The sequence below is a fragment of the Lichenostomus cassidix genome, chromosome 3 (genome assembly GCF_008360975.1).
Source record: "Lichenostomus cassidix isolate B80296 chromosome 3, HeHo_3.0, whole genome shotgun sequence".
NCBI lineage: Eukaryota > Metazoa > Chordata > Aves > Passeriformes > Meliphagidae > Lichenostomus > Lichenostomus cassidix.
Window position 1 is genome coordinate 80,232,610 of NC_139483.1, and position 27,203 is coordinate 80,259,812.

The following is a 27,203-nucleotide window of genomic DNA, read 5'->3' on the forward strand; positions in this document are numbered from 1 at the left end:
AAATCCTATTAAATTATGCCTTGTTGTTTAAGATGGATGTGCAGAGCATCTGCCACAACAGAAGCCAGCTGATTATTCCCCAAGAAAACCACAGGACCTTTGTCTCAGTCTACAACTGGATCTGTGCCGCACAAGTGCGTCAGCCTCACAATCCTGCCTGAAACTCTCATCTGTGCTTACTCCAAGCCCTAAAAGCTCCCAGCATTCAGCCACAGGAAGCACAGAACAAGGGAACATGGCACAAAGAGCAGTGTCAGTTCTCACTTCCTCCCTAGCCTGTCCTGTCAAGAGCCCAGGGGAGAAAAACATATCCTCATTTGATGAACTATGGAGGTAGTTAGTGCTCTTTGAAAAACTTAACCTTTTATCTTGCTGCTGTCAAGGTATCCAGAGTCTGATGCAACCGAAAGGAACCTGAAAAAAACCATCCTATTGTCAGAGGTACCATGTTCAGAAAAACTTGGTTTGTGGCTATTCATACACCACTTCGGGAAATTATTTGCAGTCTTACAGGACAGACTGCTTTAGCATCAAAATATTTTTGGTTTAATACCTTTCAGCACACCAGAGGACACTGTAAAATACACCTTCAAAACATATATACACTGAAGTTTCAGAGGACAGTCTTTATGTAATATGATCCTAATCTATCTTTAAGTGCAGTGAGAAAACTCTGATAGAGTTAATGGTCTGCTGTTATAGTCCAATGTTTGCCTCCCATATTTTTAGCAGGATAATTCTTTTCTTAACATCATTTCTCTGGGTTTGGTTTTATTGTTAATCTATATTTCTATTCACAAAACTAAGACAGGAAAAAATCCCCAGAGACATCTCAATTTTATCCTTGTATTCAGAGCTGGTATCTTTATTAGGATTAAAAAGCAGCAAAAATAGGATGTCCATTGTGATACATAAAACTGCTAAAATGAGCTAATCGCTTAATCAGTAACCTGATTTATAAAGAAAGCCTATTGTAGCTAAAGTATTCCATCTTTCTGTCCTAGTTTTCATTTCTTTATACTGATTTGCAACAGGTAATAGGATACACTTTCAGACAGCTTCGGAGAAATATTTCAAAGGCATACTCAGGTCTGCCCAGGTGGGACCACTGAGATTATCTGTTCTGACCCTCAGTATCCCTGAATTAATTCCTCTTAGGAGTAAAGGGTTTCTTTGGACGTTTTTTCCCTCTAAGCTCCATTCCTGAACTGATAATAACAGAGTATCTGCCAGTCTTTGCAAATTGTCCCCATAATTAACTGACTGTCTTTACTTGAAGTATTTGCTTGCTTCTGTTCAGAATCTACCTCACCTCAGCCACTTCACTTTTCATGTCTTTGACCAGGCTACAAGCTGTTCTGTTCTAAGATTTCTGTTTCCCACACAGCTAACACGGAGAAGAAACAAATCTCCCAGCTAAGCTAAGCAGTGATCTCCGGTAGCAAGAGAAATCCTATTGCTCATTTAGTAGCAGAATAAGAAAATGAGGATGTTACCGTTATAAATCATGTCCAGGTTGGAGCAGAAGTTAAAAAAAATCAGATTATATCCTCTATCCAAACTTCCCTGGAAGCTTCTCATCACTTTCAACAAGTGGCAGTTTCCTTCTTTTTTTCCCTCTCTATGCTTCCTGAATGTGTTTTCAGAAGCTCTCTTGTCCTAGAAAGGCCTCCCTACTTGACAGCTGCTGAACCAGAGGAGCATAGCATGTGGTCTCTTCATTACTAAATGGCAGCTGCATTTCATCATTCTATATTATTTTAACCAAAATATTCAATACCCTGCAAAAATCTTAGTAGTCCAGGATTTATCTAACTCAAGATAGGATAAATTAATATTACTTCTACTCTACTATATGTAAGATGACTCAAGTAGCAATATTAATGGGAACTGTGCCAAGATTAAAGAGAACTTTTCTGCCTTTTTTCAATAACCCAGTTAATGTTAATGGGACAAAGCAGACACATTCTCAGTTTCAAATTTCTTCAGTGTCAACAGAAGGAATGTTGCTGAGTGTCTGGTGCTCACTAAGTGGATGAGGAAGATTGGTCTTCTGCTGTAGACTCTATCCCCCATCCTCTGGAGATAAAGCATTTTTAGGAGGGTTTCTGTCCTCCTGCCTGCAAACAGAGGGAATGACAGCATGTACTACTCTGTGCATTGCCTGGTGACTCAGATGTGTAGCACTGACTTTTACAGCCTCTTCATCTTGGCATTGAAGGAACTGAAAGCCTAGCCTGAACCGTCCACTCATCCCAGACAGATCCCAAGAACAAATAGCCATCTTTCTAACACAAAATCCCACCCCAAAACTATTCAGACCCCCTGTGCTGAGAACAAAGCCTTATGAGGTTATGTTCTAATCTGGCTTGTCAGACTACATGCACATTTTAGAAGTCTGACATTTAAAAAACAAAAACTGAGTGCATGTCCAAGTTCATCTCAAATACTTGTTTCCCAGCCTGGCACACCTGTGCCTCTAAAGATGGGAGATGGCCCTGCTCATTTTCTTCCTTCTTTTTCAATATAGTTACTCTTTCCACACTCCTGCCCTCATGCCAGAACTGCATCCATCCACTGACTCAGCCAAAAGCTGAATGTATTGCATTTGGCAGGGGCACCTTTATGGTGCAGTTTGATGATACAACTCAGCAGATCTCACTGCTGGCTGTCACTGAGGTGACACAATGTTCCTCCCTCCTGCCAAGTAGCTCCTGCAGCTTTCCTCACACAAGCATAATGCAGGAACCAGGAGAACAAGGGGAACAAAGGGAGGAGCCATCAATAATGTCAGCACCACAGTCTCATCAGTTTATATCAGTAGCAAAACTACATCCTAAGAAAATGGCTCAGAGTGGCTGAAGCTTTACCAGCTACAGGTATTTGAAATATGAACTGCATAAGCAGCATTTGTGTTACATAAACACAAGCTCAACTCACTCCCACAACTGAAAATATTATATGTGAGCCTCTGCCTTTACAAGCCATGCAAACATAACCAAAGGGATTGTTGCAGTGTAAAATGCAGATGTAATATAGCTACTGTAGAGGAATTGCTAATCTTCACTTCTCACACAGATGAGGCTTAACATGTACTTACAGATAATAAGGAGATACTATGCTCTAACAAACAGATACAAGCCCTAAATGCATTAAATTAACAGAATTTTAAACAGTGTTAATGCATTCTCTTCTTATGTTTCCACTGTTTCTACCTCCATAAAGAAGCAATAAAAAGCAATTCCATGCATTCACAAGGTTGGCATGCAAATCCTCATGGTCCTGTTACATTTGAGACCTGTAGTGATGAAGATTTTCTGCCAAATTTCTCTTTTCTTTGCTTGCCTTAGGAAAGAAGACCATAACTGACTCCTGGCAAATTTTATTGACGTGAGATGGCAGAGCTGTTACAGAGCTTTACAAAGGTTCATATGATTCATTGTTCTTGGCACAGGAAAATACAGCTCAGCTATGTATATGGAAAAACAGGATGAGAAGCTGTGATGAAGAGAAGAAGGTCAATAGAAAAGAAAATTTGAAAATAAAAATAAACAAATTTTGTTTACCTATTTCCAAAAGTAAAGTGAGTGGCTCTCCACAGTAGCAAATACTGCATTGCATCTGACAGAAGGAAAATACTGTCTCTTTACAACAGACCTCCAAATAGCTAAAAGCACCTAGATGCCTCATCCTCAAAAAGAAAAAAAAAAATCAATTTCCTAAAAACTGATCACAGAACTTGTCAACCTGAAAAGAAACAGAACAGTCTGTGACCAGTGGCCACATGCAGCCAGCACTGCCCTGATCTCCAGCTAGCAGCAACCTTCCGCTTGCACACGGAGACATAATTAAGGACACACAATATGAAACACTCCATGGAACTGGGAGGGCAATCTGTTCAGCTTTATGCAAAATCACTCTGCAGGCTTCTGGGAGCTGCTGAGAGTCTGCCTAGCCAAGGACTCTGCACACCTTTGCCTCTGTGCAATGTATGTATAGTAACTGTAAAAAGAATCCAGTATTTAAGAAATCCAATTAATATTTGAGACAGGTTTGGTTTTTTAGAGACTCTTAATCACAAGCAGTCAGCAAAGATTAAGACACTCAAACAGACTATGACACCCAATGCCTCATATTTTCCTAGCCAGATGCTGCACCATGATAGATGCATTTAGATCTGTTTCTGTGTGTCTATGTATGTCCATCACAAGGTGAAGGGAAAAGTTTCATATTTAAGGCAGTTTGTCTGAAGTCATTGTTCTCTGTGCAAGTAACAGAGTAACATTCTGAAATACAAAGGAGTCTTTAGCAAGTATAAATACAACTATCACTGCTCAAAACAGGAGATGATGGGAGTTCGCTCAGGGGCTTACCAGGTATTCTTTCAGTAAGCATAAAGGGAAAAGAAGAGACAAAAAAATGAAAGAAACAGAAAAGGGGAGAGACCAAGAAAGGAAAAAGAACGTTCTACAGAAAAATCCCCTGGAGACAGTGCCACACAGGGTGCCTTTGAAATGTGTGCCTCTTAAAAGGCCTGAAAAAGCCTCTTAAGCCATACCCTAGTATACTTCTTTTGAATTCTTCTGTATTTCGGGAAACAAGACTTGCCACTGATGTACACAAATGAAGTGACCCTATAATTTTCTTCTTGCAGTAGGAACATCATGTTCTTACAGAGTTGAAAATCCACTTACACGGGAGTCTCAGATGGACTGCAGGAAAACAGATGCTATGAAACCCAAATTTTGGCTCATTGCTTCCTCATCAAAAGAATAAGAATGCCACTGACGCTAGATCTACCTTCCAATTAATAGCATAAATTATTTTTCTATTGCATCACTGTGAAACTAAAAAATATAGCATTCCTGTGGAAATAAAAAATTGCTAAAGCAGAGTGAGACTTGAAGACTTTGCAACAGGAATTGAACCAGAACTTGGAAGTCTCACTGAGTGTCCAGGCAACTCCAAATTAGTGAGACAGACTAAGAGCCAAAGAACTCTGTGAAGCCTGAGTAACACAGCCAGAAGATTCCCTGCCCAGCCTGGCAAGCAGCAGGTGACTGCCAGATTAAAGGTCAGGATGCAAAGCTGGTTGCTCTAGCAGGGGAGCTTGCAAAGCCTGCTGCCAGTTTAGGTTATAACCTACAGGAAGAGCTCCATTCTGTGGAATTTATACTATCCTGAAAATATTCCTGCTTAACAAAATGCATGCCTGAAATGGTATTTTTTGCTACAGATACAGGATCTTTCCTAGTCAGAGGTATTTTCTTGTGAGGACCCTGGCAAGGCATGCTGGTTCTTCAGTGGTTCTTCACCTCCAGCTAAAACAGAGGGCAGATTACCAGAGCTTGCTGATAACTTTATCTGATTTTAAAAATGTCTCAGCCAACAGCAAGCCAAAAAGTTAAAGTTATTAGAATTATGTGTTAGGACCTTTTTTTTTCTTTTAAACAAAGTTGAGGATCTTAGTGGCTAGCATGAGAGACAAGAGAAACTTAAAGCAGCTTGGAAGATCTCAGGGATTCGTAAAACATATCCTCAGCTATCAAAAACTTCTCCTGATGGAACCATCCTGCAGGACTAGACTATAACTTCGAAAGGCTAACAATTCAAATCTTAGCTGGCAGCTAACTTCTTTCAATAGATAGATGTTTTTGTTTGCAATTTACCGTATGTTTCAATAGCTCAAGAGTGGTTAAAAAGAAAGTGTTATTTTCATGCATTTTTCCAGCAGAAACCTCTCAAAGATGCCAGAAAATAATTTAAATATCCTGTTTTGCATTCTACATTTAACTCCTCCTCCTACTACTCCCTTTTGTCAAAGTGGCACATTTTTGGCAAGTATTTCACATCATGAAAGAAACCCTTTCGACAAGCAACATCTATCTTCCTTTTCAAAATACATACACATAAATACAAGTATGATAACTGCAACCCTTATTAATGCAACTACTTTTCAGTACCTCATGACTAAATGCAAATTGCTCTCTGATCTCCATGCTATATTACATTTAGTCATGTTTATTTCTTTTGATTTCTCCAAGTTACTCAATTCTGAGGAATATTCTTTGCTTCCCAGCAAAGTTCCAGTTCAGCAAGGTAGATGAGAACAGTCAAGTCTAAACTATTGGAAACTCAGTCCTGCAGAGATGAACAGAAAGTTGATCTTTCAGTCTCACATTTCTGCAGAGTGAGGAATGGTTTGGTGTCCTGCACATGGGAGTCCAAAACTGCTACAGCTAAAAATCTGCAGGGATTTAGAGATGTCACTTTGTTGCATGCATCAGCTTGCTTGGTAGAATTATGATCTTCTGAAGGGGAGTAAAACACGATTAATCCATTTTGTTTCTTTATTTTCTTAAAACGTTAAATATTTTGTCATTGATTAAAGTTCACTAAAATAGCACCAAAGAGAGCAGCTTTATAAGCAGGTTTTGGAAAGTAAGCAAATGCTCTAATACTCATATGAGTCAGCAGTGTGCCCTGGCAGTCAAGAGGGCAACACACATCCTGGGGTTCATCAAGCACAGCATCACCAGCTGATCCAGAGGGGTGATTATCCCACTGCATTCTGCCTTGGTGCCTCACCTTGAGTACTGTGAGCAGTGCTGGGTCCCACAGTTTCAGAAGAATGTGAAGGTCTTTGAATGCATCCAGAGGAAGGCAACAAAGCTGGTGGTGGGGCTGGAAGGAATATCTTGTAAGGAGCACCTGAAGGCCCTGGGCTTGTCTAGTCTGGAGAAAGGGAGGCTGAGAGGTGACTTTGTGACTCTCTGCAGCTTCCTGAGGAGGGGAAGTGGAAAGGGAGGTGCTTATCTCTTCTCCCTGGTATCCAGTGATGGGATGTGTAACACCTGTGTGAGGGGAGGTTCAGACTTGTCATTAGGAAGCCTTTCTGTCAAACACTGGAACAGGCTTCCTAGTTTGTCATTTAACACATCTTTGGACAATGCCATTAATAGCATGCTTTAATTAACTTCTGGTGAGCCCTGATGTGGTCAAGAGGTTGGATTAGATGATCATGTAGATTCCTTCCAACTGAAATATTCCATTCTACTCTAAATTCTGCAAAGAAAAATAAAATCTTAAAAGCAAAAAATCCCCCTAACAGAGATTCACACACATTCCCTATTATGTAACATGTTTATCACCTGAACTGTTAAGATGAAAACACAGAATTTACTTTTTTTGTGATGGGGTGAGCCAGCAGAACACAGAAAATGTTTGAACTAGTTCTGTGTGTTTATCAGTAACATTGTTTTGTCACAATGAATAAAGGATTCCCAGCTGTATTTTCTGTATTTATTGCAAATGACATATAAAAGAAAATTTTCAGCACTAAAAAAAGTAGGTCATGTTTCTTCCTTCTCATTAGCTTTAAGCACCAACCCCAGTGGCATAGGAATATTTATCTATCAAAATGGATAAAAACACCACCTAGCAGTCCTTGGGACAGAAGTAATTAGCCTTGTTTCATCTGGGTGGGGTCTTAGTTCTGTCAGCTCAAGATACAAGTCCTTCTGGCCATCTCCTACCATAACCACAAGCTGCACCCTCCATATTTTGTCACTCAGGACCCATAGCCCAACACACAATTACACCCAGCTGCAGCTCCAGCCACTCCAAAACAAGAGCTGGATGCAGAATGCAGATCCACAAGATGCCACAGGCAGCAGTCTCCTGACAATAAGGCAGAGGGTTTATGGCACATTAAGGCAAGCTCAAAGACTGCAGTACTGCCTAGCCCAGCAGTGGCATGCTGAGTTTAATGGAGAATCCTGTTCCCACATAAGCATGAGGTCACAGCCATATTTCTCCCACACAGGTACTAATCCTCCTCCATGAATTTGGGGGAATGATAAGACCCCTTGAACACTTGGAAAAAACATCTAGCCTTTCCTTAAGAAGCACTGTGCTTTTATTTACTTGTTTTCCCATCTTAAAGGAGCAGAGATACTATGCTCCCAAGAATTTCAAAAACAAGTCTGTGAAATAAAGTTGTCAGTGCTTTCACTATTTTCTCCTGACAGTTACTATCCACACAGCACAGATGTGTCATTCTGCCAACTACAGATACACACACCCCTGACAATGCACTTTAAAATAACAGCACTAACAGCAGTGCAAGTCATCCAGAATTCGTTGTGCTAAGTTTTTATGGATATTTACAGGTTTTCTCAGCAGTACATGAAACTGCAACAGAAAAATGCACTTGTGGCTCTAGACAAATGTCATATTTCAGATAAAATTGGACCATATTACTGCAATGTTCTATCATGTTTTTGTAAGGCTAGGAGGATGGATTTTCTAAACCAGGGCTGACTGCCACTGCTGTTATTCAGATCAGTAACAAAATTATCTTTGACTCTACTGTGCAGAACAGGGTTTCTAACCTCATTAATAAATGCCAACATTATTTCTCTTTCAACAAATGCAGCTATATCTGTGTAGTTTGTGTGTTTTTGCAGCTCCATATCTGTAAATTCTATTTTTTTCTATACTTCTGCAGACTCTAAGTGACTAGGTGCACCCCCAAACACAGCAGAAATCTGATTATTATCCCACAAACTGTAGACACATCTCCTGTAAGGTCAACAGGAGTCACCTCCATGTAGCCAAAGGTATTGCTGAATACCACACTGCATAAACCCACAGACTTTCAGACTTCCCTGGGGCCTGATGCTGGGAACCTTTACCAGAAAACAGACCTTGCTGCAGGCAAGCCAGTTTGACTGAGCAGGAAGGGACTGCTTGCACGTCAGGACCTTGATAGCAGCTGTCTTCTTTGATCAAAGACTAGTTTTGTATCTCTTTTCTAACTAATTTTAGCTTCCTAGCTGGTTCCTACTGAAGAATGTGATGCTATCTACATCCTTCAAATGCCACTGCTGCCTCTGTTTCTACATAAACCTATCAGATCACTCAATTAGAGACGTTTCAGAAAGACAGTCTGACCTTAGGAGATGCAGTTCCAGATCAAAGGTTTAATGCATACTTGAATGCATTTCTTTAGATTGGACAGGGATGATAATTTCACTAACCCTGCAGCAATTTAATGACAGGTTTCAGTTGCTGATGCTCTATTGTTCATCAGATCAAAGGAAGCTTCCTTTCAAATGAAGACACACGAAAAATAACTTGATTTTTTCTGAAAAAACACAGAGTAAGAAACCAGTCTTTAATTGAACTGCAATGTTACTATTAAATTGCTCCAAATAATCACTCATAAAGGTTTTAATAGCACTGCTAATACCTAATATCATCCTCTGCAGCATATGAAAATGCCAGGAAACAAAATAAAACTTGTCAAAGTTTAATAGAATTTCCACTGTTACATTCTGATTAGGTTTTTTCTGAATCACTTTCTCTTGCTTCAAGTGGGACCTATCCAGTGAATTCAGAGAACCAGTGCTACCTGGATTGGTGAAAAGAATCACAACAGGCCCTATTTCCCAACATATGAAGGTAAACAATGTTCTGCCTTTTTCTAATAGTATAAAAATCCAAAAGCCAATGGGAAAACACATTAGCATGTGTGTGAACGGAACATACACAATCGTGTTTTGATTTGCATTTAATATAATTTAATACAGGTTCGTGTTTTCAGGTCTCCTCTTACAGATCTGCCAGCAGGGCTACCCTCAGAGCAGTCAGATAAAAATATTTGCTACGTTGTTTATACTGATGTTACTTTTTCCTAGGTAGGAAGGGAACTATTCCACTGTCTGCACAATTATATTGGTGGGTATCTTGTGTTGGTATAACTATTCTGATATTTTGCAAACAGCTCCTTATCTGAAATAAGTTACATAAATAAAGCTTTTAAGTACTGGCCAGGCACATGGAATAACAGAGATAGGTGAGCAAGCACCACAATTTTACCTCTCTATCTTACCCCGTAGACAGACTCCACAGTCACAATAAAGGAGCAGGCACTTTTGATACAGCCCTGACAGGTGCTGGCATATCTTGAGCAAGGCAGCAGGGCTTTACTTCTCTTCTGAGAATGCTAAACTCAGTAGTTTATTTTTACTGAGGGATAATTAGCATCTATCAGTGATTCCAAGATTCAAGTATATATACATAAACATATATATATATATTTATATATATATATCTAAATCCACATATATACATGGATACTTGTAAATCTCCATATATATGTGTGTATGCAAAAGTACAGATCTACCTATGCATATTCAAACAAAATGCATGCTCACACATATGCAAAGGTCACTCCCAGGCATTAAGTTCTGCAAGTTTATTCCTTGCAGTAAAATTACAAACATCCTGTGTTTCCCACATTGTTTTAGTAGGAATGATGGGGATTAGTTGTCCAGGGATAGAACAGCAAAACCAACAATAATAAATCCTGGAACTCTTAATTGTGAAGACAAGGTTTGTCCTGCCAGGGGAGATGAGCAGCAACAGAAGAGCATTCTGTCACTGATAATTCACGACTCCCTGAACAACCTGCATCTCATAAGAGGTTCTCTTCAGGAATCAGCTAGCAAGACAGTTACTCCCTTTTCTCTGTACCAAATTCAATTATAGTGAAGTACAATATTAAATTTAGACTAAATAAGCTTGTTTACTAATGTAAAATTGAATTGATTTTCTCTTCTTCCACTAATGAGATAGAAGTAACTTCTTTTGAGAAGGTTCCTCATCACTGTACCTCTCATGACCACAAAAGGAGGATACCCACATGCTTTAGACTCAGCCCCTTCAGAATGGTGATAAATATCTAACTGTAAAGCAGCACACCTGAATGGAAGGACTGACACAGCTTTGAACTGAAGAATTAAAAGACTTCATCCCAAAATACTTTACAGATGGAGGTCTACAGCCCACATAAGACAAGAAAGGAAGTTTTGTATCCATGTCCTCTTGCTATAAGAAAAATTATGTTAAATGAATTGCCTGTACAATGTTGTTATCTCAGTCACTGCCTCTGCCCAGTCACCAACAACTTTGAGTCATGAGCCATTCTAAAATCTGATGTTTTCAGAAATGACAGGCAACAGTGACTTAGGTTTCTGAATTGATTCCATCTGCCCATCCAACGGGTGCCAACACAACGACACAGCAACCCCAGCAGAGAAGATTACAGATACAATCTCTTGGCTACTGAGGAATTCAGAAGATCTTCAGAATTCAGAAGCTCTTCAGAGCTTTGGCAGTTATCTGCAGACTATTTTCATTGACAGTCACAGGTAAGGAACACTACCACAACCTCCACATTTCCCCTCACCTCACCAAGAAGGCAATTTGCCAACTTAAGAGACTTGCAAAATGTTAACTATCTTCTGTAAAACTTCTTAAAAATTAAGCTGTTAAAAAACACTAACATACTGGAACATGATCATGGTTTTTCGGATACAGTAGATTTCACCCAGAAATAGATTCCACAGAGTCCTGTGTTTCTGTGTTCATTACTCTTCTTAGCAAGCTTCCACACTGTAAGGAAAAAAAAGATTGCAGCATTTCCTTTTGGACAGACTCCCTGAGGGGGGCAACACTTGAGGCTGCAGGTGAGGAAGCTGTTGCTCTTAGTGTTCTTGCTAGTAAAGAGATATACTCTGGGTTACCAGCTCAGTGACTATTCTGTCCAAGTTGCATTCAGATTGATAAACACAAAAGTGATACTGATTTTATACAATGAAGAACTTCCTTAAATGCTATTTTTCCACAACTCCCAATTTCTGAATATTCCTAAGTAATTTGTACTAATAAATTGCATACAAGAAAGCTATTACTTCAATACTCTTTTTCATTTCTTACAATCAAATTCAGTTACATGCAACATCCAGTAATCGCTGGCACTGTGAGCAGAATTAGGAAAAAGAATTTCTAGGTTTTAACAATATGGGTGGAAGATTAAGGGAAACAGGTCACCATCAGTGAAGTATGCCCATTTGGGGACTTGCACCTTGATACTGCTGTACTCTATAGGAAAAACAAAGAGGAAAAGTCTTCATACCCCAGTGAGAACAATACCTCGTTTGAAGTTTTATTACAGCTAATTGTAATCAAAGGTCAGCAACCATCCTGCTGCACATGACACTGTGTAGTCCAAAGCATGTTCTTTAAAGCAGCATTATTTCTGATATACTCTACCTGCCAAGAAGAAATGTAAATATTTGGAAAGCACTAGAGCATACAAGAATGGTGCAACAGTTAGCTACTAAATACAATACACAAATTCAACCTGCATCCTTGTGACTAGGGTTCACACTCAGCTCCCTACTGAACAAGTTCCTTAAGTGATCTGAACTGCTGTTTAGAGGCTCACAGTTCTTTCCATCACAAGGCAGGAGAATGTAACTAGAGTTTAGACTTATTTGGAATGTAGACCTGGAACCTAGACCTGCAGCCAGTTAGTCCTTAAGGTGAAAACCAGCTAAAGCCTTCAGCACTGACCTCCCTGCCTCGCAGAATTCACAGTCATGAGTGAGGCTCTCAGGCTCCCTCTGCCACACAGGACTGACAGAAGCCAGCAAAGATGGGTATGAGTGACCTGACCTGATAATAAGAAACTTGAGGAAGGATGAAAGAACTAATTTTGTTCACCAAAGGGACTAGATCCAGAAAGTCCCCAGATCTCTCCCATGCACTCAACATAGTTGCTAATGTCCAAGATGTGGATACACATGATGTGTCCAGTTACTGAGCAAGGATCCAACCTTTTTCTTTCAGTATCGCTGCTGTGGTTACAGCAGCGCTCTGTAGGTGCACAACCAAAGCACCACCACCTTGAACAAGGGAAGTGACACAGTATTATCTCATGTGGGATTCATAAATCAGGCTTTGAGGATCCAATCCAACAAATGTATCCTCAGCACGCTGACAGATGTTAGACAATACTGTGGTTAAGCACTTAAAATGCTGCTACTTCCCATGTAAATATTGCAGGATTACTTCTAACTGTAAAGATTATTGTCTCATTTATGAAAAGCTAACTTACCTGCTGCTCTGATCTGATTTTATGAAATTCAAATATTAAAAAATCATTATAATATTTATAATTTGCAAAGCTTTTTCTTTCATATTATAGGTAGTTGAACTTCCGCAAACTACGTGCAACAAGTTGTGTATCTCTCCAAACTACCACCATAACTAATACCATTTTCTCAGAAGGCACTTGTATCACTCAACCAAATCACTTTCAGTTTTGACTGTTGTGCTTTTGGGGCGCAGAGAGGCAAAAAAAAAAAAAAAGTTAAGATGGTGGATGTTCTAGAAGTGACATATTCTAAATTAACTTATTCCACACCTCCAATAAGAAGCACAATCTTTCTGAGAAGTGCTATGAGAAATGTTGAGTTCCAGTGACTTTTTACAAACAAGGGTGGAGTTGAAATTCATCACTGATCGGAAACCAGCTTAACCTTAAGAATGCTAGCACTGTATTTGTCTCCATTACGTTACCCAACAACACGTGAACCAAACAAACATGACTATAATTATTCTGACATTCCAATGTTTTATAATGTGATTTAAAGTCAGTCCAGGAAACAAAAAATCCAACTCATTTGACCTCCATAATACGCTTAATCAAAAGCAGAGCTTTAGTCTCATAAAACCAATATTTGCTATAGAAACAATTTAACTGTAACTGCACCTATCTTATCAAGCTTCCTAGTAAAAAATCCATAATCCTCTTCAGTCGCAAGAGTCAAAGTCCAGGTTTTGGTCATTTAAAAAAGTCTAATCTTTTCAGGTAGTTGCTGTTCCTCCCCAAACCCTCCGGTCCTCCCAAACGTTTCTCAGGAGCAGTAAGGCTGAGCAGCACTTTGTGCACTAAAATGAATCCATTTCAGTGACATGTTTTTCTCATCTTGTGAACATACAGAAATTTCAATGGGAGTTTCACATCTCTCACTTGTCAGAGTAGACTCTACCGGTTGTGCCATTATTTCACTAATTCCCCTATATTATCTGTTCAGCTCAACAGATGAAGCATCAATAAATTAATACCATAAAGGAGAAAGTACAAGTGAGGCAGTTATTTGAAGTTTCTCCATTATCTGATAGCTCTTCAATGATATTCCCCTTACCTTATCATTAGTCCTCTAACTGCAAGACTGAAGTCTTCTCTAGTTTGGCATTTCTAGACAGCAGTAGGAATTCCAGACTTAAATTTACTTAGCTCATACTACCAGCTTCCTGACAAAGGCAGAGCTGCTCTAAAAACACTGAAAGCCATTTAACTACCAGTCTGTTCATAGGCAAGCAGCACAAGTGTAAACTTTTATTGATAGACTGGAGAAAGTGAAACAGACAACATTACAGTCACCTTGGAATGATTTGGTAAAAAACATGGGCATAAATTATTTCCTGAAAACAGTGAAGCACTGCTGAGGGAGAAAAGTAAAGGCTACTTTTAAAGTAACCTTTCTCTTAGGCACAAAAGAACACTGATTGTCCTTATCAGGGAGGAGTAGCAAAGCCTGCCTCCCAAGCGCCACAAAGAAGTGCTTGGAATTTGAGACACAGCTTACTAACACAAGCAGAAATTCAGGTCAGAAAGAGCAGGAGACAGTAAGGCTTGTAGAAACATGCCTGCCTGCCTATTCAGAGGCTTCGCGTTGTGATTCAATTGAATCTGCCTAATGCATGCTTAAAACAACACGAGGTGATTTAGAAATGCACTCAGGCACAATGCCTCTCCTCCCTTCCCACAAGGTTTCAGAAACTTCTCTACAGCGTCCCTACAGGCTAAACCCCCAGTCCAGCTTCCCTAACCGCTGAAGATCAATGTTTCCACTCAAGCAACTATATTTTGGGATCTGTGAGTTATTTTAAGCTCATGAAGCATTTATAGTCACAAGTTTTATTAAACAAACAAAAAGCAGTTACTACCATTAACCTCTTGGGTGTCTAAGAACTTTCAGATATTTGGAAGATACTGCAGGGAGAGCTCCAAAATCAAATGAAGGGAAAATTCACATTATTCTTGGCTCCTTCTCATTTGATTCAATTACTTCCTTTTCTCATTCTTTGGAATGACCCTCAAAATGTTTTATGCTCTAGACTCTTAGAATAATGTGTGGCAATTATATATTTTTACCTTCTTTAGCACAAAACAAATTACACCAAGTATCAAGATCAATAAATAGTTCAGTAGCTTCCAGAGAAAGTTATATTTATGCAAACGAAAGCCTTTTCTGAGTATACAACCAGTGTATTTCTCAGGAGTGGTTCAGCCAAATGCCTATCATTTGACCTGGGTATTCTGAAGATTTCAAAAGGAGTAATACACAAGGAGTTTAGCTCATTATGTTTGCCAAAACAAAAGCTTACTCTAGAGACTACATGGACTTTCCATTTTAAAATAAAGAGTAACTTAATAAAGTATGTCTAGAGAGATTGGGAAAATTAATTATGCCACAATGACACTGCTTTTTTTGTCAGTCAGTATTACATATAGAAGTTTTTGGTCAATTACAGCAGATCAGACACTAATCCGAGAAATATCCACCTTTACAAGCAGCTAGACTACAATTTAAGTTGACCTAAAGGTAGAAATTAAAACATGGATTTTGGCACCATTTTTAGCAGGAGACAGAGCAGGATCTATAAGGAGTACTTGTTTTTCTTAACAGGGAAATAATCCTGTCTCATCAATTGCACAGGATCCAAAAAAATAGCTGATGTAGTGCTGAAGGTTGGAGGAGATTACAATTTTATGACTCAAACACTTTTTGTTTTCTTTCACTAATGTTTAGTTCCAGAATGATGATAATAAGTTTAAAACTTCCCTTAAAACTGTTTAGAGATATGAAATACAGTAACCACCTTCTTCTCCAGATGCAGATTCCCACATAACCAGCTAATAATAGCTTTCTCTTTGTCATTTTCCTCCATCGCTTAGCCCAGATCTAAGGACATCCCCTGCAAAGCCCACAGAAAAAACCTCCATGATGCAACGCTGAGAACAGCAGGAACCTAACCCATAATTAAAGTTCTTAAATGCTGTGATAACACACATGAAAAAAACCTGACAGGAAAGAGATGGCCCTTTATAACTGTACCTTCAATCACTAAATCACCTGTTTTTCTCTGGTGAGGCTGCACTCAGATGTACTGCTGTCTACATGAAGAAGGTTGACTATCACCAGCATGCAAACTGTTACCCATATTCTATGTCATCTTCTTGTTGTCCAACCAGGGAAAAAAGTCAGCAAGAGAACTGATGTGCAATTTTAACTGCTCTTCAAATTCAGATTTGGTTTGCCACGTTAATAGATAGTTATGAGGGTTATATTGTTCTGCTAACTGGACAGGTACCTTGCAGACTAAGGAAGCAGCAGAATCAGAAATTCCTATCAGTAACCTCCTTGCAGACTGGGGATGTGGATGAGCGAATTATGTGGCATTTTTCCCCTCCAACAAAAACCAAAAATACAAAACTGTGTATATTGTTCAGTCCATGAGGCATGAAACAGAAACTAAAAGTAGCAATGCTATACTACCACAGCGTGAACCAATTGCCCATGCAGGGAAGAAGAGGTTTTTCTTACGGATACCTGATGGACATGGATTATAGAGTTTTGAGGATGCTGTGTTTACTCAGTTGTCTACTGAAATGGATAATTGGTTTTTATTCGCTGTAATGCAGCCACTTAGCATTTTGAACACTTCATGCCAAAACATATCAGAACACATACCTGTCATTATGCCACTGAACTGAAAACTAGATCCACACAATAAAAGGCTGAAGGAACAGAATACACAATAAACCTTCAGATAGGAAAGTGGTACATACTTCTGCAACACAAAAAATGCCGCTGTCCTCACTGCTGAAGCATAAAGAATATCAATTATATCTAAATCATTCTGATGTTTCTTATTAAAGAATGAATTCAGTAGGATGCTTACGCCCAGATTTCCTTAACAGAAAGCTGTCACTTTTTATGAAACCATGGAAATTCATAGGTCACACGCATAATTAATTCAACAAGAGAATGATGTACGAGCTTCAATTAAACAGAGAACGCAGTGATGCCCTTCAAAAGCGAGTTGGAGAGGAGCTGTACCTATTCCTGGCTATTTCTGAAACACCTATTCCAGAGTATTTATTCATGCCCAGAGGTGCTGGCGGCCTGCAGCCTGTGCCTAGGCTCTCCTTGTATTTGTCTGTGTGTCTCCCTGCATTGGGCGGCAGGCACCGAGGCACCGCACCTGCCCGGGCTCGGCTCCCCTCGGGACGGTCCTGATCGCCTCCCGAGAGGGGAAGTTTAGCCCCGCTTAACTACCTCTAAGATCCTTTAAACACACCCAAGGCTTGTTCCCTACAAAGGTTTCGGGGTGCTTGGTTTGCCGAAGGCAATGTATGAACTAGTTAAGCTTCGGCAGCCTTGCGGAGGAGAGTTGTCTTTTCCGCCCCCATCGCACACGCAACCGCGGCAAATTCAGCCTCGCGTCGCAGGGCAGCCCACGGACGGACGGACGGACGGACGGGCTCTGGGGTCCGTGCCGGCGTGCGGGGACAAGGCTGGGAGCCGAGGGCAGGCTGGGCAGCGCGGGGAGGACGAGCCGCCAGCCCCGCGCAGTCCCCGGCCCCGCAGGCTGAGCCCTGCCCGCGGCGGCCCCTGCTCGGGCTCCTCTCCCTGCCCGCCGCCGCTCGCCCCCACTCACCGCCACCGAGCCCGAGGAGGAGGCGATGAAGACGCGGATCACCATCTTCACCTCATGAGCCGCGGCGGCAGGAGCGGTCGGGACGGGGCGGCGAGGCTGCGAGGAGCCGCTCCCCCGCACGGGACGGGGCCGGGGCCGCCCGGCTCCACCCTGCCACCGCCACCGAGGGCGGCCGCCGCCCGCAGCGCCCGCAGCACCCCCTGCCCTGCCCTGCCCTGCCCTGCCCGGCAAGCGCAGCCCCTCTCGGACGAGCCGGGTCCGGCTCTGGGCTGCCAGGAGGCAGGCGATAGCGGCAGAGGCGGGAATGTGTGGGCGGCGCGCAGGGACCGACGGGCGCTGTAGTCCTCCCCGGGCGGGGACAGCCGTAGGACGGCGGCAGGAGGGAGCTTGCCCGCCCCTGGCTGCCGGGGAAACGGAGTCGTGCGGCAGCCTGCCCGCCCCGGCTGCCGTGCCCCAGCGCCCGGCCTGCCCGGTGCCCCCGTGCGCCTTGGAGGGGCTGAGAGCGGCTTGTGTCGCCCTCCAGGTGCGCTGTCCCCGGGGCGAGCTGAGCAACGCCTGGAATTGCTCCCCCCCGCCACCAAGGCTGCCCCTCGCTGCCAGCTCAGGCTGCTCCTGGCCGTCCTACCCCATGCGGAGCCGCCACATCTGATCCTTGGTCACCGCTTACTGCGGCAAAGGGATGGAAAATGAAGCCGTTCTGGACTGGCATTCCTGTTAAGGCAAGCAACAGGGACAACGCAGGGGAGGCAGGACGCTGGGTAAGAGGGCTGTCCTACGCCATACATCCAAAAAGGAGTTAAACAGCGCTGCCCATTTTCACTCCCTAGTATAGATGCACAGCTCCCAATAGTGTCAGCGGTGGAACAGATGTTATTAATCATCAGGATAAGCAGATGACCCCAAATAACCCTTCATCAGTCAGCTCGTGTGCAAGTGACCAAGGGGAGCTCCGTCCTCATCAGCTACTGGTTCTGTGAGGATGCAACCTGCCTTTATTTAAAGTCAAGAATTACACAGGTGACGGCCTTATACATGTTACTACAGTCGTAACCCTCATCCTCTTACTTCCCTACGTGCAGCCAGATGGTTCCTCATTCCCTCTGACTAAACTTTCCCTTTCCCACCGTTTCACCCCAGTGATGAAGCGTGCTGTGTCATCCTCCTCCACACCTTTGCATTGCCACTGCCCTCCGTGAATTTCCACTGCCCAGACTGAGCACAGACCTCAACCTGCTGCTAAATATGTCCTTAAATCTTGTTGTACATTTTAATATTGATTATTTATTTTGAAATCCTGAAGGTCTTGAGGAAGGTGCCTAGCAAGGGCCATAAAATGCTCAGTGAGCTCTTAGAGCTTGATTTATCTTGTGGAAGAGAACCTTTCCACTGATTTCACTGTCCTCTGGACTGGAGCTTAATATCAGGAATATAAAGTCATAAAATGGGAGTTGAAGTATCAATCTTGCAAAGATTTATATCTATGCATTACTTTGCTTTCATGAGAATGCTTGTTGAAAAAAAAAAGAGTAAACTTTGTTGGAGTACACTTAGGTACAAAGGTTAAAATTTTCTGGCTTCAGTGCTCCTGTCTTCAGTTGAGCATAACTTTTACTATGGGAACCCTGAACCAGTGAACGACAAGTGTTTATTGTTTAATTGCAGCTGAATGACCAGTGAAAGCAGCAAAGGAGACAAACTTGTTTTTATGTTGGTTTGTAAGGCACCACCAAGCAACTTGTTAAAATTCTGTGATAGGTGAGTAATTATAGGAATTTGCTGGAAAATTCCCATTACTCAGTGAATTCCTTCATGCTGCAAGATTATTTCTGACAACAAATTTTCCTGTATTTCTCAAAGTTTTCTTTAAAAGATGGATCTGCTTACTTTCTACTAATTTCTCTATTTACTCACTACTAGAAAATACTGCATTTAATATTCTATTTTGGCCATTCTCTTATTTTATGAAACAATAAAATCAGGGCAACTCACTGCAGCTGTACATGATTTGCTTAAGGCACTAATATATAGCATTAAACTATAATATTAATACCTCCTCCTTTCCAATGTATTTCATAAAAACAACAAAGCAGAAAAAAAGATAGCAAGACTGATTCTGAAGGGTGCTGGACATCTTTATCTTTCACTAAATACAAGAAGAGAATGCTCCTACATCTCAGAGACAGCCTTGACACATAACCAATAACGCAGAGAAACCATGTGGCAATGGCATTATATGGAAAAAACATGAGCTGTAAGTAAGAAAATTAAGAATTCTAATGGGAATGTAAGAACTGTAACTAAGGTGTTTTTTAAGATTGTTTCCTCTCCATATAAGAATCCCTTATTTTGTTAGCTCCAAAAGCCACAGATACAGTCTCCTTTCCTGTGTGGAAAACAGACAGCTTCCATTTCATTTCACTCAAAAGTGTTTATGAGCTGCATAAATTCTCAAAAGCTATGGGGGGAAAAAATGACAGACAAGACAATGCACATTCTTCTTTTTTATTGTTTTTAGAGTCTCCCTTTTGTTCCTGCAGCCCTTGGGTTTGTAGGTTCCTACAGTTTGAACTTCAAAACAGAGTCTGAGCAGCTAAACTCATGGGCAGAGCTGGTAGACTCAAATTGAGCTAAAGTATCAGAGCTCATTAAGATCTTCCCTCTGTCACACTTGACACAGTTTTAGCCAAAGCTTCAGCATCCTTATTCCACACATGTTTAGAGAAATCAACAAAGACAGAGCAGGAGGCTCCCTGCCCACTTTCAACTTGATAATGAATGAAACAACTTAAAGCATCCTTTCAAACACCCTTTGAAACAGATTTTGAGTAATCTCAAGATGTATTTCAACAAATTTTCATGTAACTCTCAATTTTTATAAATAAATTTATAATGTTTTGGGTTAAAAATTTTGCACCTATGACTTTTTGGTATCAACTTTGATGCAACACAGGCACTGAAAATCTGGGCAGTTTTCTCATGTCTCTCTTTTGCCAGCCTTTCCATACACATAAAGAAGCTAGTTTTTTGTAGAAGTAATCCAGAATGTTAGGAAAAATAAACATTACACTGAGAAGCTGGAGATTTTAAAGCTTGTAAAGCAGCCTCTTGCTTTATGTGGCTCCTAAGCTGAGAAATAGTCCTTTGTGGAGCATAAAACTTACTGGACATCACCATGTGATATTTTGCATTTTCAGATGGTGTAAAGGTTAAGACTGGACATCACCCTTTGTCCTGCAGCTGCTGCTGGCAAATGTCCTGAGGCAATTTAACTCTGTTTCTATTGCACAGTTCTGGAGGCTTGAAGACAAAATGGTACAAACTTTTAGTCAAGTAGAAGAAATGTAATAAATTAAAAACATTGTTAGAATGATTTATGAGCAGTTTCCCATGTTTACAGGAGGCACAGAAAGACTGGAGCTGACAATGGGAATTGATGGGGGTCAGGGGTAGTTTCTAAAGATTTCATGGTAAGAATGATTCATTGTTATGCCAGATCTTCATGGAAGATTAAACAGAACTTTACTGCTGCTAAGGTAACAAAGTACACACAAAACCAAGGCTTCCGAGTATGTGGAAACAGAAGTATAAAAATACAACTTTGAACAAAGAACATTCTAGTTATGATAAAAGATGACTGCATAGCAAGATGCAACAGGCATAGGATAAAAATATGGGAGAAACAGAATATTATGTTCAGGACTGAAAAAATGTTTAAGATGGCTTTATTTCCACTTGAAAGAAGCAGTCTGTCTGAGGCATTTTGGCGTTTTCTGGTCTGTGGTTGTTGATACTAATCAATTATTTCTCTGGGTTCTGTGAAACATTGCTAAGAAATAGTGAAGTCTCACAGATTCTGCAACAGTCCACATACTTTCAATTTCTAAGGAGGTCTTCATCACTTTTTAAAAATTCCAAGTATCAAAACATGTTGAAAATTGCAGATTTATAATGCCATTAAAAGCTGTGATAGTTTAGATCAATCTTCTTTGGTAGAAATGTGACTGTCATCATAGGGAGTAGAAAATGAATTTAAAGAGTATAGAAAACCCAGTGTTTCAGCTTCAATAGAACTACAGAGTATCATCAGCTGCTCTTGCACTGCAGAACACCAGAGAAAAATAACTTAAAGGCTCTAAACCATACAAAATGGCCAAAGTAACGTAATGCAAGTACAGAACTGTTTCACTTGTTGTGTAATGGCACTCAGCATGGTGGCTGATAGCCCATAAACATCTTGGCCAGACACAGCTTGAAAGCATATGAGATAATGCTGCTTGAAGCTCCATTCTCTGCACATATCCTAGAAGCCACTGTATTTTTAAGGTATTATTTTATTCACGGAAGTAACATTTTCTCAGTTGTGCTTAAATGCCTGCAGCTGTGGGCTGTGCATACTCCTATGAATCCTTCTCTACATGCACAACAGGTCAAGCACCTCCTAATCAAGATCACTCCATCCTTTGCAAAATTCTTTTGGATGTTTTATTAGTCACTGATGTTTCTCAATAACAAACTCAGTTTCATGCAAAACTCTGCTCTGTCCAGAACCTTCACTGTGGCCAGAGATTTACATTCAGAACATTTCTCAGCTTTCACCACAGTCAGATTTTAGAGCTAACATCCCAAAGTAAAGCTCTTTCTCTTTTGACTTGAATTACTATGAAGCTACCACAAAGCCCATGTGTTAAAGCAGGCTATTGGGAAGAGACAGAGCTGGAACAATTTTGAGAAATGTCTTGATTCTTGTATTTACAAATTTGTGGCATGTTGAGGAGAACAGAGAGGTACAGCTGTTCTTCATTTCAGAATTATTTCTGTAGCATCATTTTCTAACTGACAGAAGAAAATAAACCCAAACAAAATTATTTTTAAAAATCCATAGAGAGCTTGAATAACACTTCCTTCATGCTATTTAAATACAAATGTACCTAGATAATTACAAAGCTGTATAAGTTCGTTCTCTTCAGCTGCTGCCCTTTAGTAGAAGTCACAATCTGCTGCTCTTTAGTTGAAACCTGACTAGTTTTAGTATCTGTGGCTGCTTTGATTCCCTCCATGAATTGCTAATACTAAGGACCTTTGAAAAGAAAGATATTTTCCTGTGAAATTCTACATCTGATATAGGTCAGTCATCTGACTTGCTCAGTCAACTGAACCTGGAGATTAAAACAACTTTCAAGTTCTGTATTAAATCAGTCATCATTCTTTAAACTTACAGCTACATTTTGTAAGGAGTTCTAGAGTTCATTTTCTGCTCATGTCTTTAAAGATTCACTGTCACTGAAGTTGGTGGCTCTGACTGAGGAGCAGGAATTCAGGCAGGTTTCAGTCAGTGTCAAGCCTTCTACCCTGTCTACCCTTTCAGCACAAGGTACTGCAAACAAATCAGGCCCAACAATGTCAAGTCCAGAAGGTTTGCATCTGTATTTCTGCTAATTTGAACAACCTTTAGTAACCTATATTACTGCAGAGAGACGAAAGCCCCCAAAAATCTCATTTCCCAATCTGCAGTTCCAATGAAATCTAAATTAGCAAGCACTCAAGATATAAGTGCACTCAAAGAGCAGCCATAGAGCATTACATTTTTGCCAGCCCTTTCCGGGAGGGACCTTCTGCCAAGCTCTTGGAAAAACAATTACCACCACAATAATTTTGGCTTTTTTTTCAGCTGTTTTCCCATATCTGTTCAGTTCCACTCTGACAAGGCACTTTAGAAGACTCATTTCATGCAGGATGCAGAAGCAGGGTTGGCAATAATATTTACATATACAAGGACAAAAAGAGAGTAATCTTGTGGAGAATAAGAAGCAGTTGAGTACATGAATTTTGGCAACTTTCCTAGAGTGTATGCACTAAATGAACTAAGAATAGTTATTATTTTTATAGTATTTAGGAGTTTTTTAGATGTTTCACAGAACAGGGAGGTGGGGAAAAATCTCAAACTTGGAAAGCTGATGTAAATTTGATTATAAAGATTATGTGTGCACTGCATTTCAAGCATGAGTTCAAGCCCTCAGATGGAGACCACTCTCACACTGAGAGGACACTAGACTGTACTCAGTCACAGGTTTGAGAAAATCCTTAGGAACCAGCAGAAAAAGTCTTTGGCCCACCCTCAGTCCTCATCTCAGAGGCCAAAGACATCCACATGTGCAGAGTGGGTGGCCCAGGCATGTTCTGCTGACCCCTGCCCTCTGTCAGGTGTAGCCCATCCCTCTGCAGAAGATGTCATGGAGCTGACAGAGCCCTTCCCCAGACAGGAGGCATAAACAGCATGAAAATTCCATAAAAGCAGCACAGAGAGCTGCAGCCAACCTGCTGGTTTTCTTCTAGACCAGGGGAGTGATGCCCTGACATGAGGCATTGCAGGCTTCTTGGGCAGGGGCCAAGAAGAATGAAAGATTGGAGAAAGAACATGGGTCCTGTTTCCCAAACTGGAGGGGGGATGACCCAGTCTGGAGAGGGGAAGCTTGTGGGAGGGGAAGCAAGTGGGAGCTTGTCCTAGGTTACCATATAGATGTATTTAGTATTCTATTCCCACCAGCTGTGGGCTGTTAGCTGTTATCTCCTGCTATGACTCACCCCTGGTTAACAGACAATGGGCCATCAAGGACCCACCACATGACTCATGGACTTATCCTGTTGTGAGATGCTCCACCCAGGAGGGAGGAGCCAGGTGTTCCCACCTGGATATAACCTGGGCTCTTGGATGGCACAAGTAGCCCTGTCTACTGGGTTCCCAGAGGACAAGAGCCATCACTGGACCTTCAGGTGGAGACCAGACCTTCCACAGGATCACTGCTTCAGCTTAACTACTTCTCTTGGACTGCTACCACCACCCTAATAGGGTGTCAGGTTGTATCTGACTCTGTCAGGTTTTTTTTTTTCTTCTGTTATTTCACTTATTTTTAGTTTTCTTATTAAAATTATAACCCTGATTTGTGATCTCCCACTGGTTTGTTTTCAAACTAACACAGAGCTGCAGCTGGTAAAGGGAGAAGGCAGAAAAGAGTGGCAGCAGTGATTAGGGATGTGCTGCAGACAGGCTGTATTGACCTACATGGGAAGTGATTGCAGTGGCATAGGCTGGTTTGGACCAAGGTGAGCCTTTACTGCCTTGACAGAACCTAAAGAAATGTGGATTCAGGGCAGGAGCACACAGAATGGAAACCATGAGCTTGGCCTGGCACCATCAGGTCAGTGTAGAGACAGCCTGTGCAACCAACACACTGAACAAAGGAACATGTAGGAGGCAAGGTAAGCCAAAATAAAAGGCAGCCAAATAAATGAGAAACCATACAGTGTGTCAAGTAATGGGTAGAGAACTCACTGTCCTTCCATATATCGCCTTACAAGTCTCAGCCCAAACCATTTCAAACTAAACAAGGACCTTCCTGTCAAAGTAGATATACATTTTGTGTTCTTTGGTAAAGTAACCCCACAAAATTTGCTAATATTTTTTTATTCCTTTCAGATTTGTAGAATAAAATTTGTTACATTTTGCATTTCCATGTTCTGTTTTCTGTACAGTGTTTTCCCTGATGAGATCTTGGGTGCAGCTGTTACTCTGTCTCAGAGCTACCTGAGACTTATTTTCCACTGCAGTAAAGGTACTGGGGAAGTAGGAGTTGGAAAGTAGTATTTTTCCGTAGAGGGCTAATTAACCTGCAACTGTTGTTCAGCTGTAAAGTGGTGAAAATGCTAGGTGGAATTTTTAGTACTTCCCAAAAGTTATCTACAAAACTCAGTACTATTATGCCTGGACACATCTGATATGACCATCTCTTCTTTGCAGAAAAAATTGCATTCTTTGCATTAACATTTTTCCACTGAGAGAACTGCTGGTTGCCACAATAAGTCTATATGACTTTTCTCAGTGAAGGCTCAGCTTAGGACAGCTTCCAGATTATTCAGAGCAGGAACTGGATAGTAAGAACAAAGAACTAATACAATCCCATTTTGGTTTTTGGTTTGTTTTTTTTTTTCTCTTCCATTTTTAGGAAATTAGAGTTAATTAGAGAAGAATGATGAAAGACACACAACTGAAATCTGTAAAACAAGCATGGCAAGCTAAATGAGAAGCTATGAGAGGTCAGCAAAATTAATCTTGCTGCAATAAATATTATTTTCTTGATTCATCAAAACCATTTTCTCAAGATACATACTTTCTATTTCACTAAGCAACAGACATCACGCAGCCAGCAGGGTCAAGTCTGCTGCTCTGCTAATGGCATGGCAAGGGTAAGCATGTCAAAGCTGTCATTGATTTTTTTCTAAATGCAGCTAGACTGAACTAAAATTACTTTCAGAATAGCAGATATAAAATAACTAGTGAAGGTATGGCCAAGCAACTATGCTACTAAACCTATTTTAGACAGCATACCTGTCTCAGTCATAACCTATTTTAGCCATGGTAAGCATAGGCTGTTCTTAGATAACTCCTGCAAAAGAAGCTACCGTATTTTAATTTTTAAAACCTCACTTGTATAAATTTACTTATTTGTATACAGAAAGATGTCTTTTGACCACAATCTTTCCACAAACAGACAAATACAATATAACAGCTATATGAGACCCAAAGTGGGTAAATATTTGTGATGCCCAGTCTCTCTCCAACATGAAAACCCCTTCTCCCTGCCCCCACCAGTTCTATTTAAAACAACAGGAGATCATTTTGACTCAATACTAACCTTTTAATGGTAATAACTAAAGCTTAGGAAAGTCTGAGGACTATTAAGCTCAACACAATAGTGTCATAATTGGATGCAATATTTCTTAATGGAATCTATATAAGACATACAATAGGCCCATTCTCAGATTTGAGTGCATAATCATCTGCACTGGAGGCTAGTGTGAGGGGTTCCTCCTGAGGTTCCTCATATCATCAGTGGTTCCAAAGACCACCAAGGGTCCCACAAAGGCCTCACGGGAGACTTCACAGAAGGCAAAAGTACTTTTTCATATTCCCACACAGCCAGTTGGAATCCTTCATTTCCAATTGCCATTGAATCACTAAAGGCTGTAGCTGCAGTCCTTATTCCTATTGAGTAGACCTTGCTCAGACAAGTAGCATTCAGTGAAATAAATCGGACTATATGTGTGAAAGACAGATATTCCTCAAGATGGGTTCCAGATCCAGGCTGGGAGACAACTGTGAAGCCTCATGAATGCAAAGAGCAGATTTCTTTTTATAATATGACTGCCAAGGGCCTTACAAACCTTCTATTGCATGACCCAGTGGTGAGACACTGGCCTAGAGAAACCTGGCTTGGTTCTGACTTTAGCAGCCAACCTTGCTGCAGGAAGCAGAAAATCAGAGAATCATACATATCTTGCATATCTTCTTGAAAGCAACTTCTGAGAGACAGTCTCCCTTGCAATATTTCTTTTAGGAGCTTTCCATTTTGTCACTTTCTGTGATGTAGCCATTAAGCGTGACAAGCAGTAAACAAATGTTGGATGTAGTTTTCATACCTACAGACATTGTCATCTTACTCAGATTCAGCTTTACCTGTGGTACCTTCACACTGTCCCCATGTTGCTGCCACTTTCAAGGCTGG

At 40.9% G+C, this 27,203-nt stretch overlaps 1 protein-coding gene across 3 annotated transcripts in view; it reads right to left on the reverse strand.

Annotated features, from left to right (window-relative positions):
* The window catches only part of SH3BGRL2 (SH3 domain binding glutamate rich protein like 2), a 39,987-nt gene extending 21,597 nt beyond the window's left edge, over window positions 1–18,390 (reverse strand). The window contains exon 1 of one of the 3 annotated variants that reach the window (XM_085056454.1): window positions 18,269–18,390. In XM_085056454.1, coding sequence (XP_084912580.1) covers window positions 18,269–18,352 — 84 coding nt within the window. In that variant the 5' untranslated portion in view covers window positions 18,353–18,390. Of the gene's footprint in view, window positions 1–17,643; window positions 17,779–18,268 lie in introns of those variants that run through there. The other 2 variants (XM_085056455.1, XM_085056456.1) reach the window with 2 other exon arrangements.
* Window positions 18,391–27,203: the final 8,813 nt, after the last annotated feature.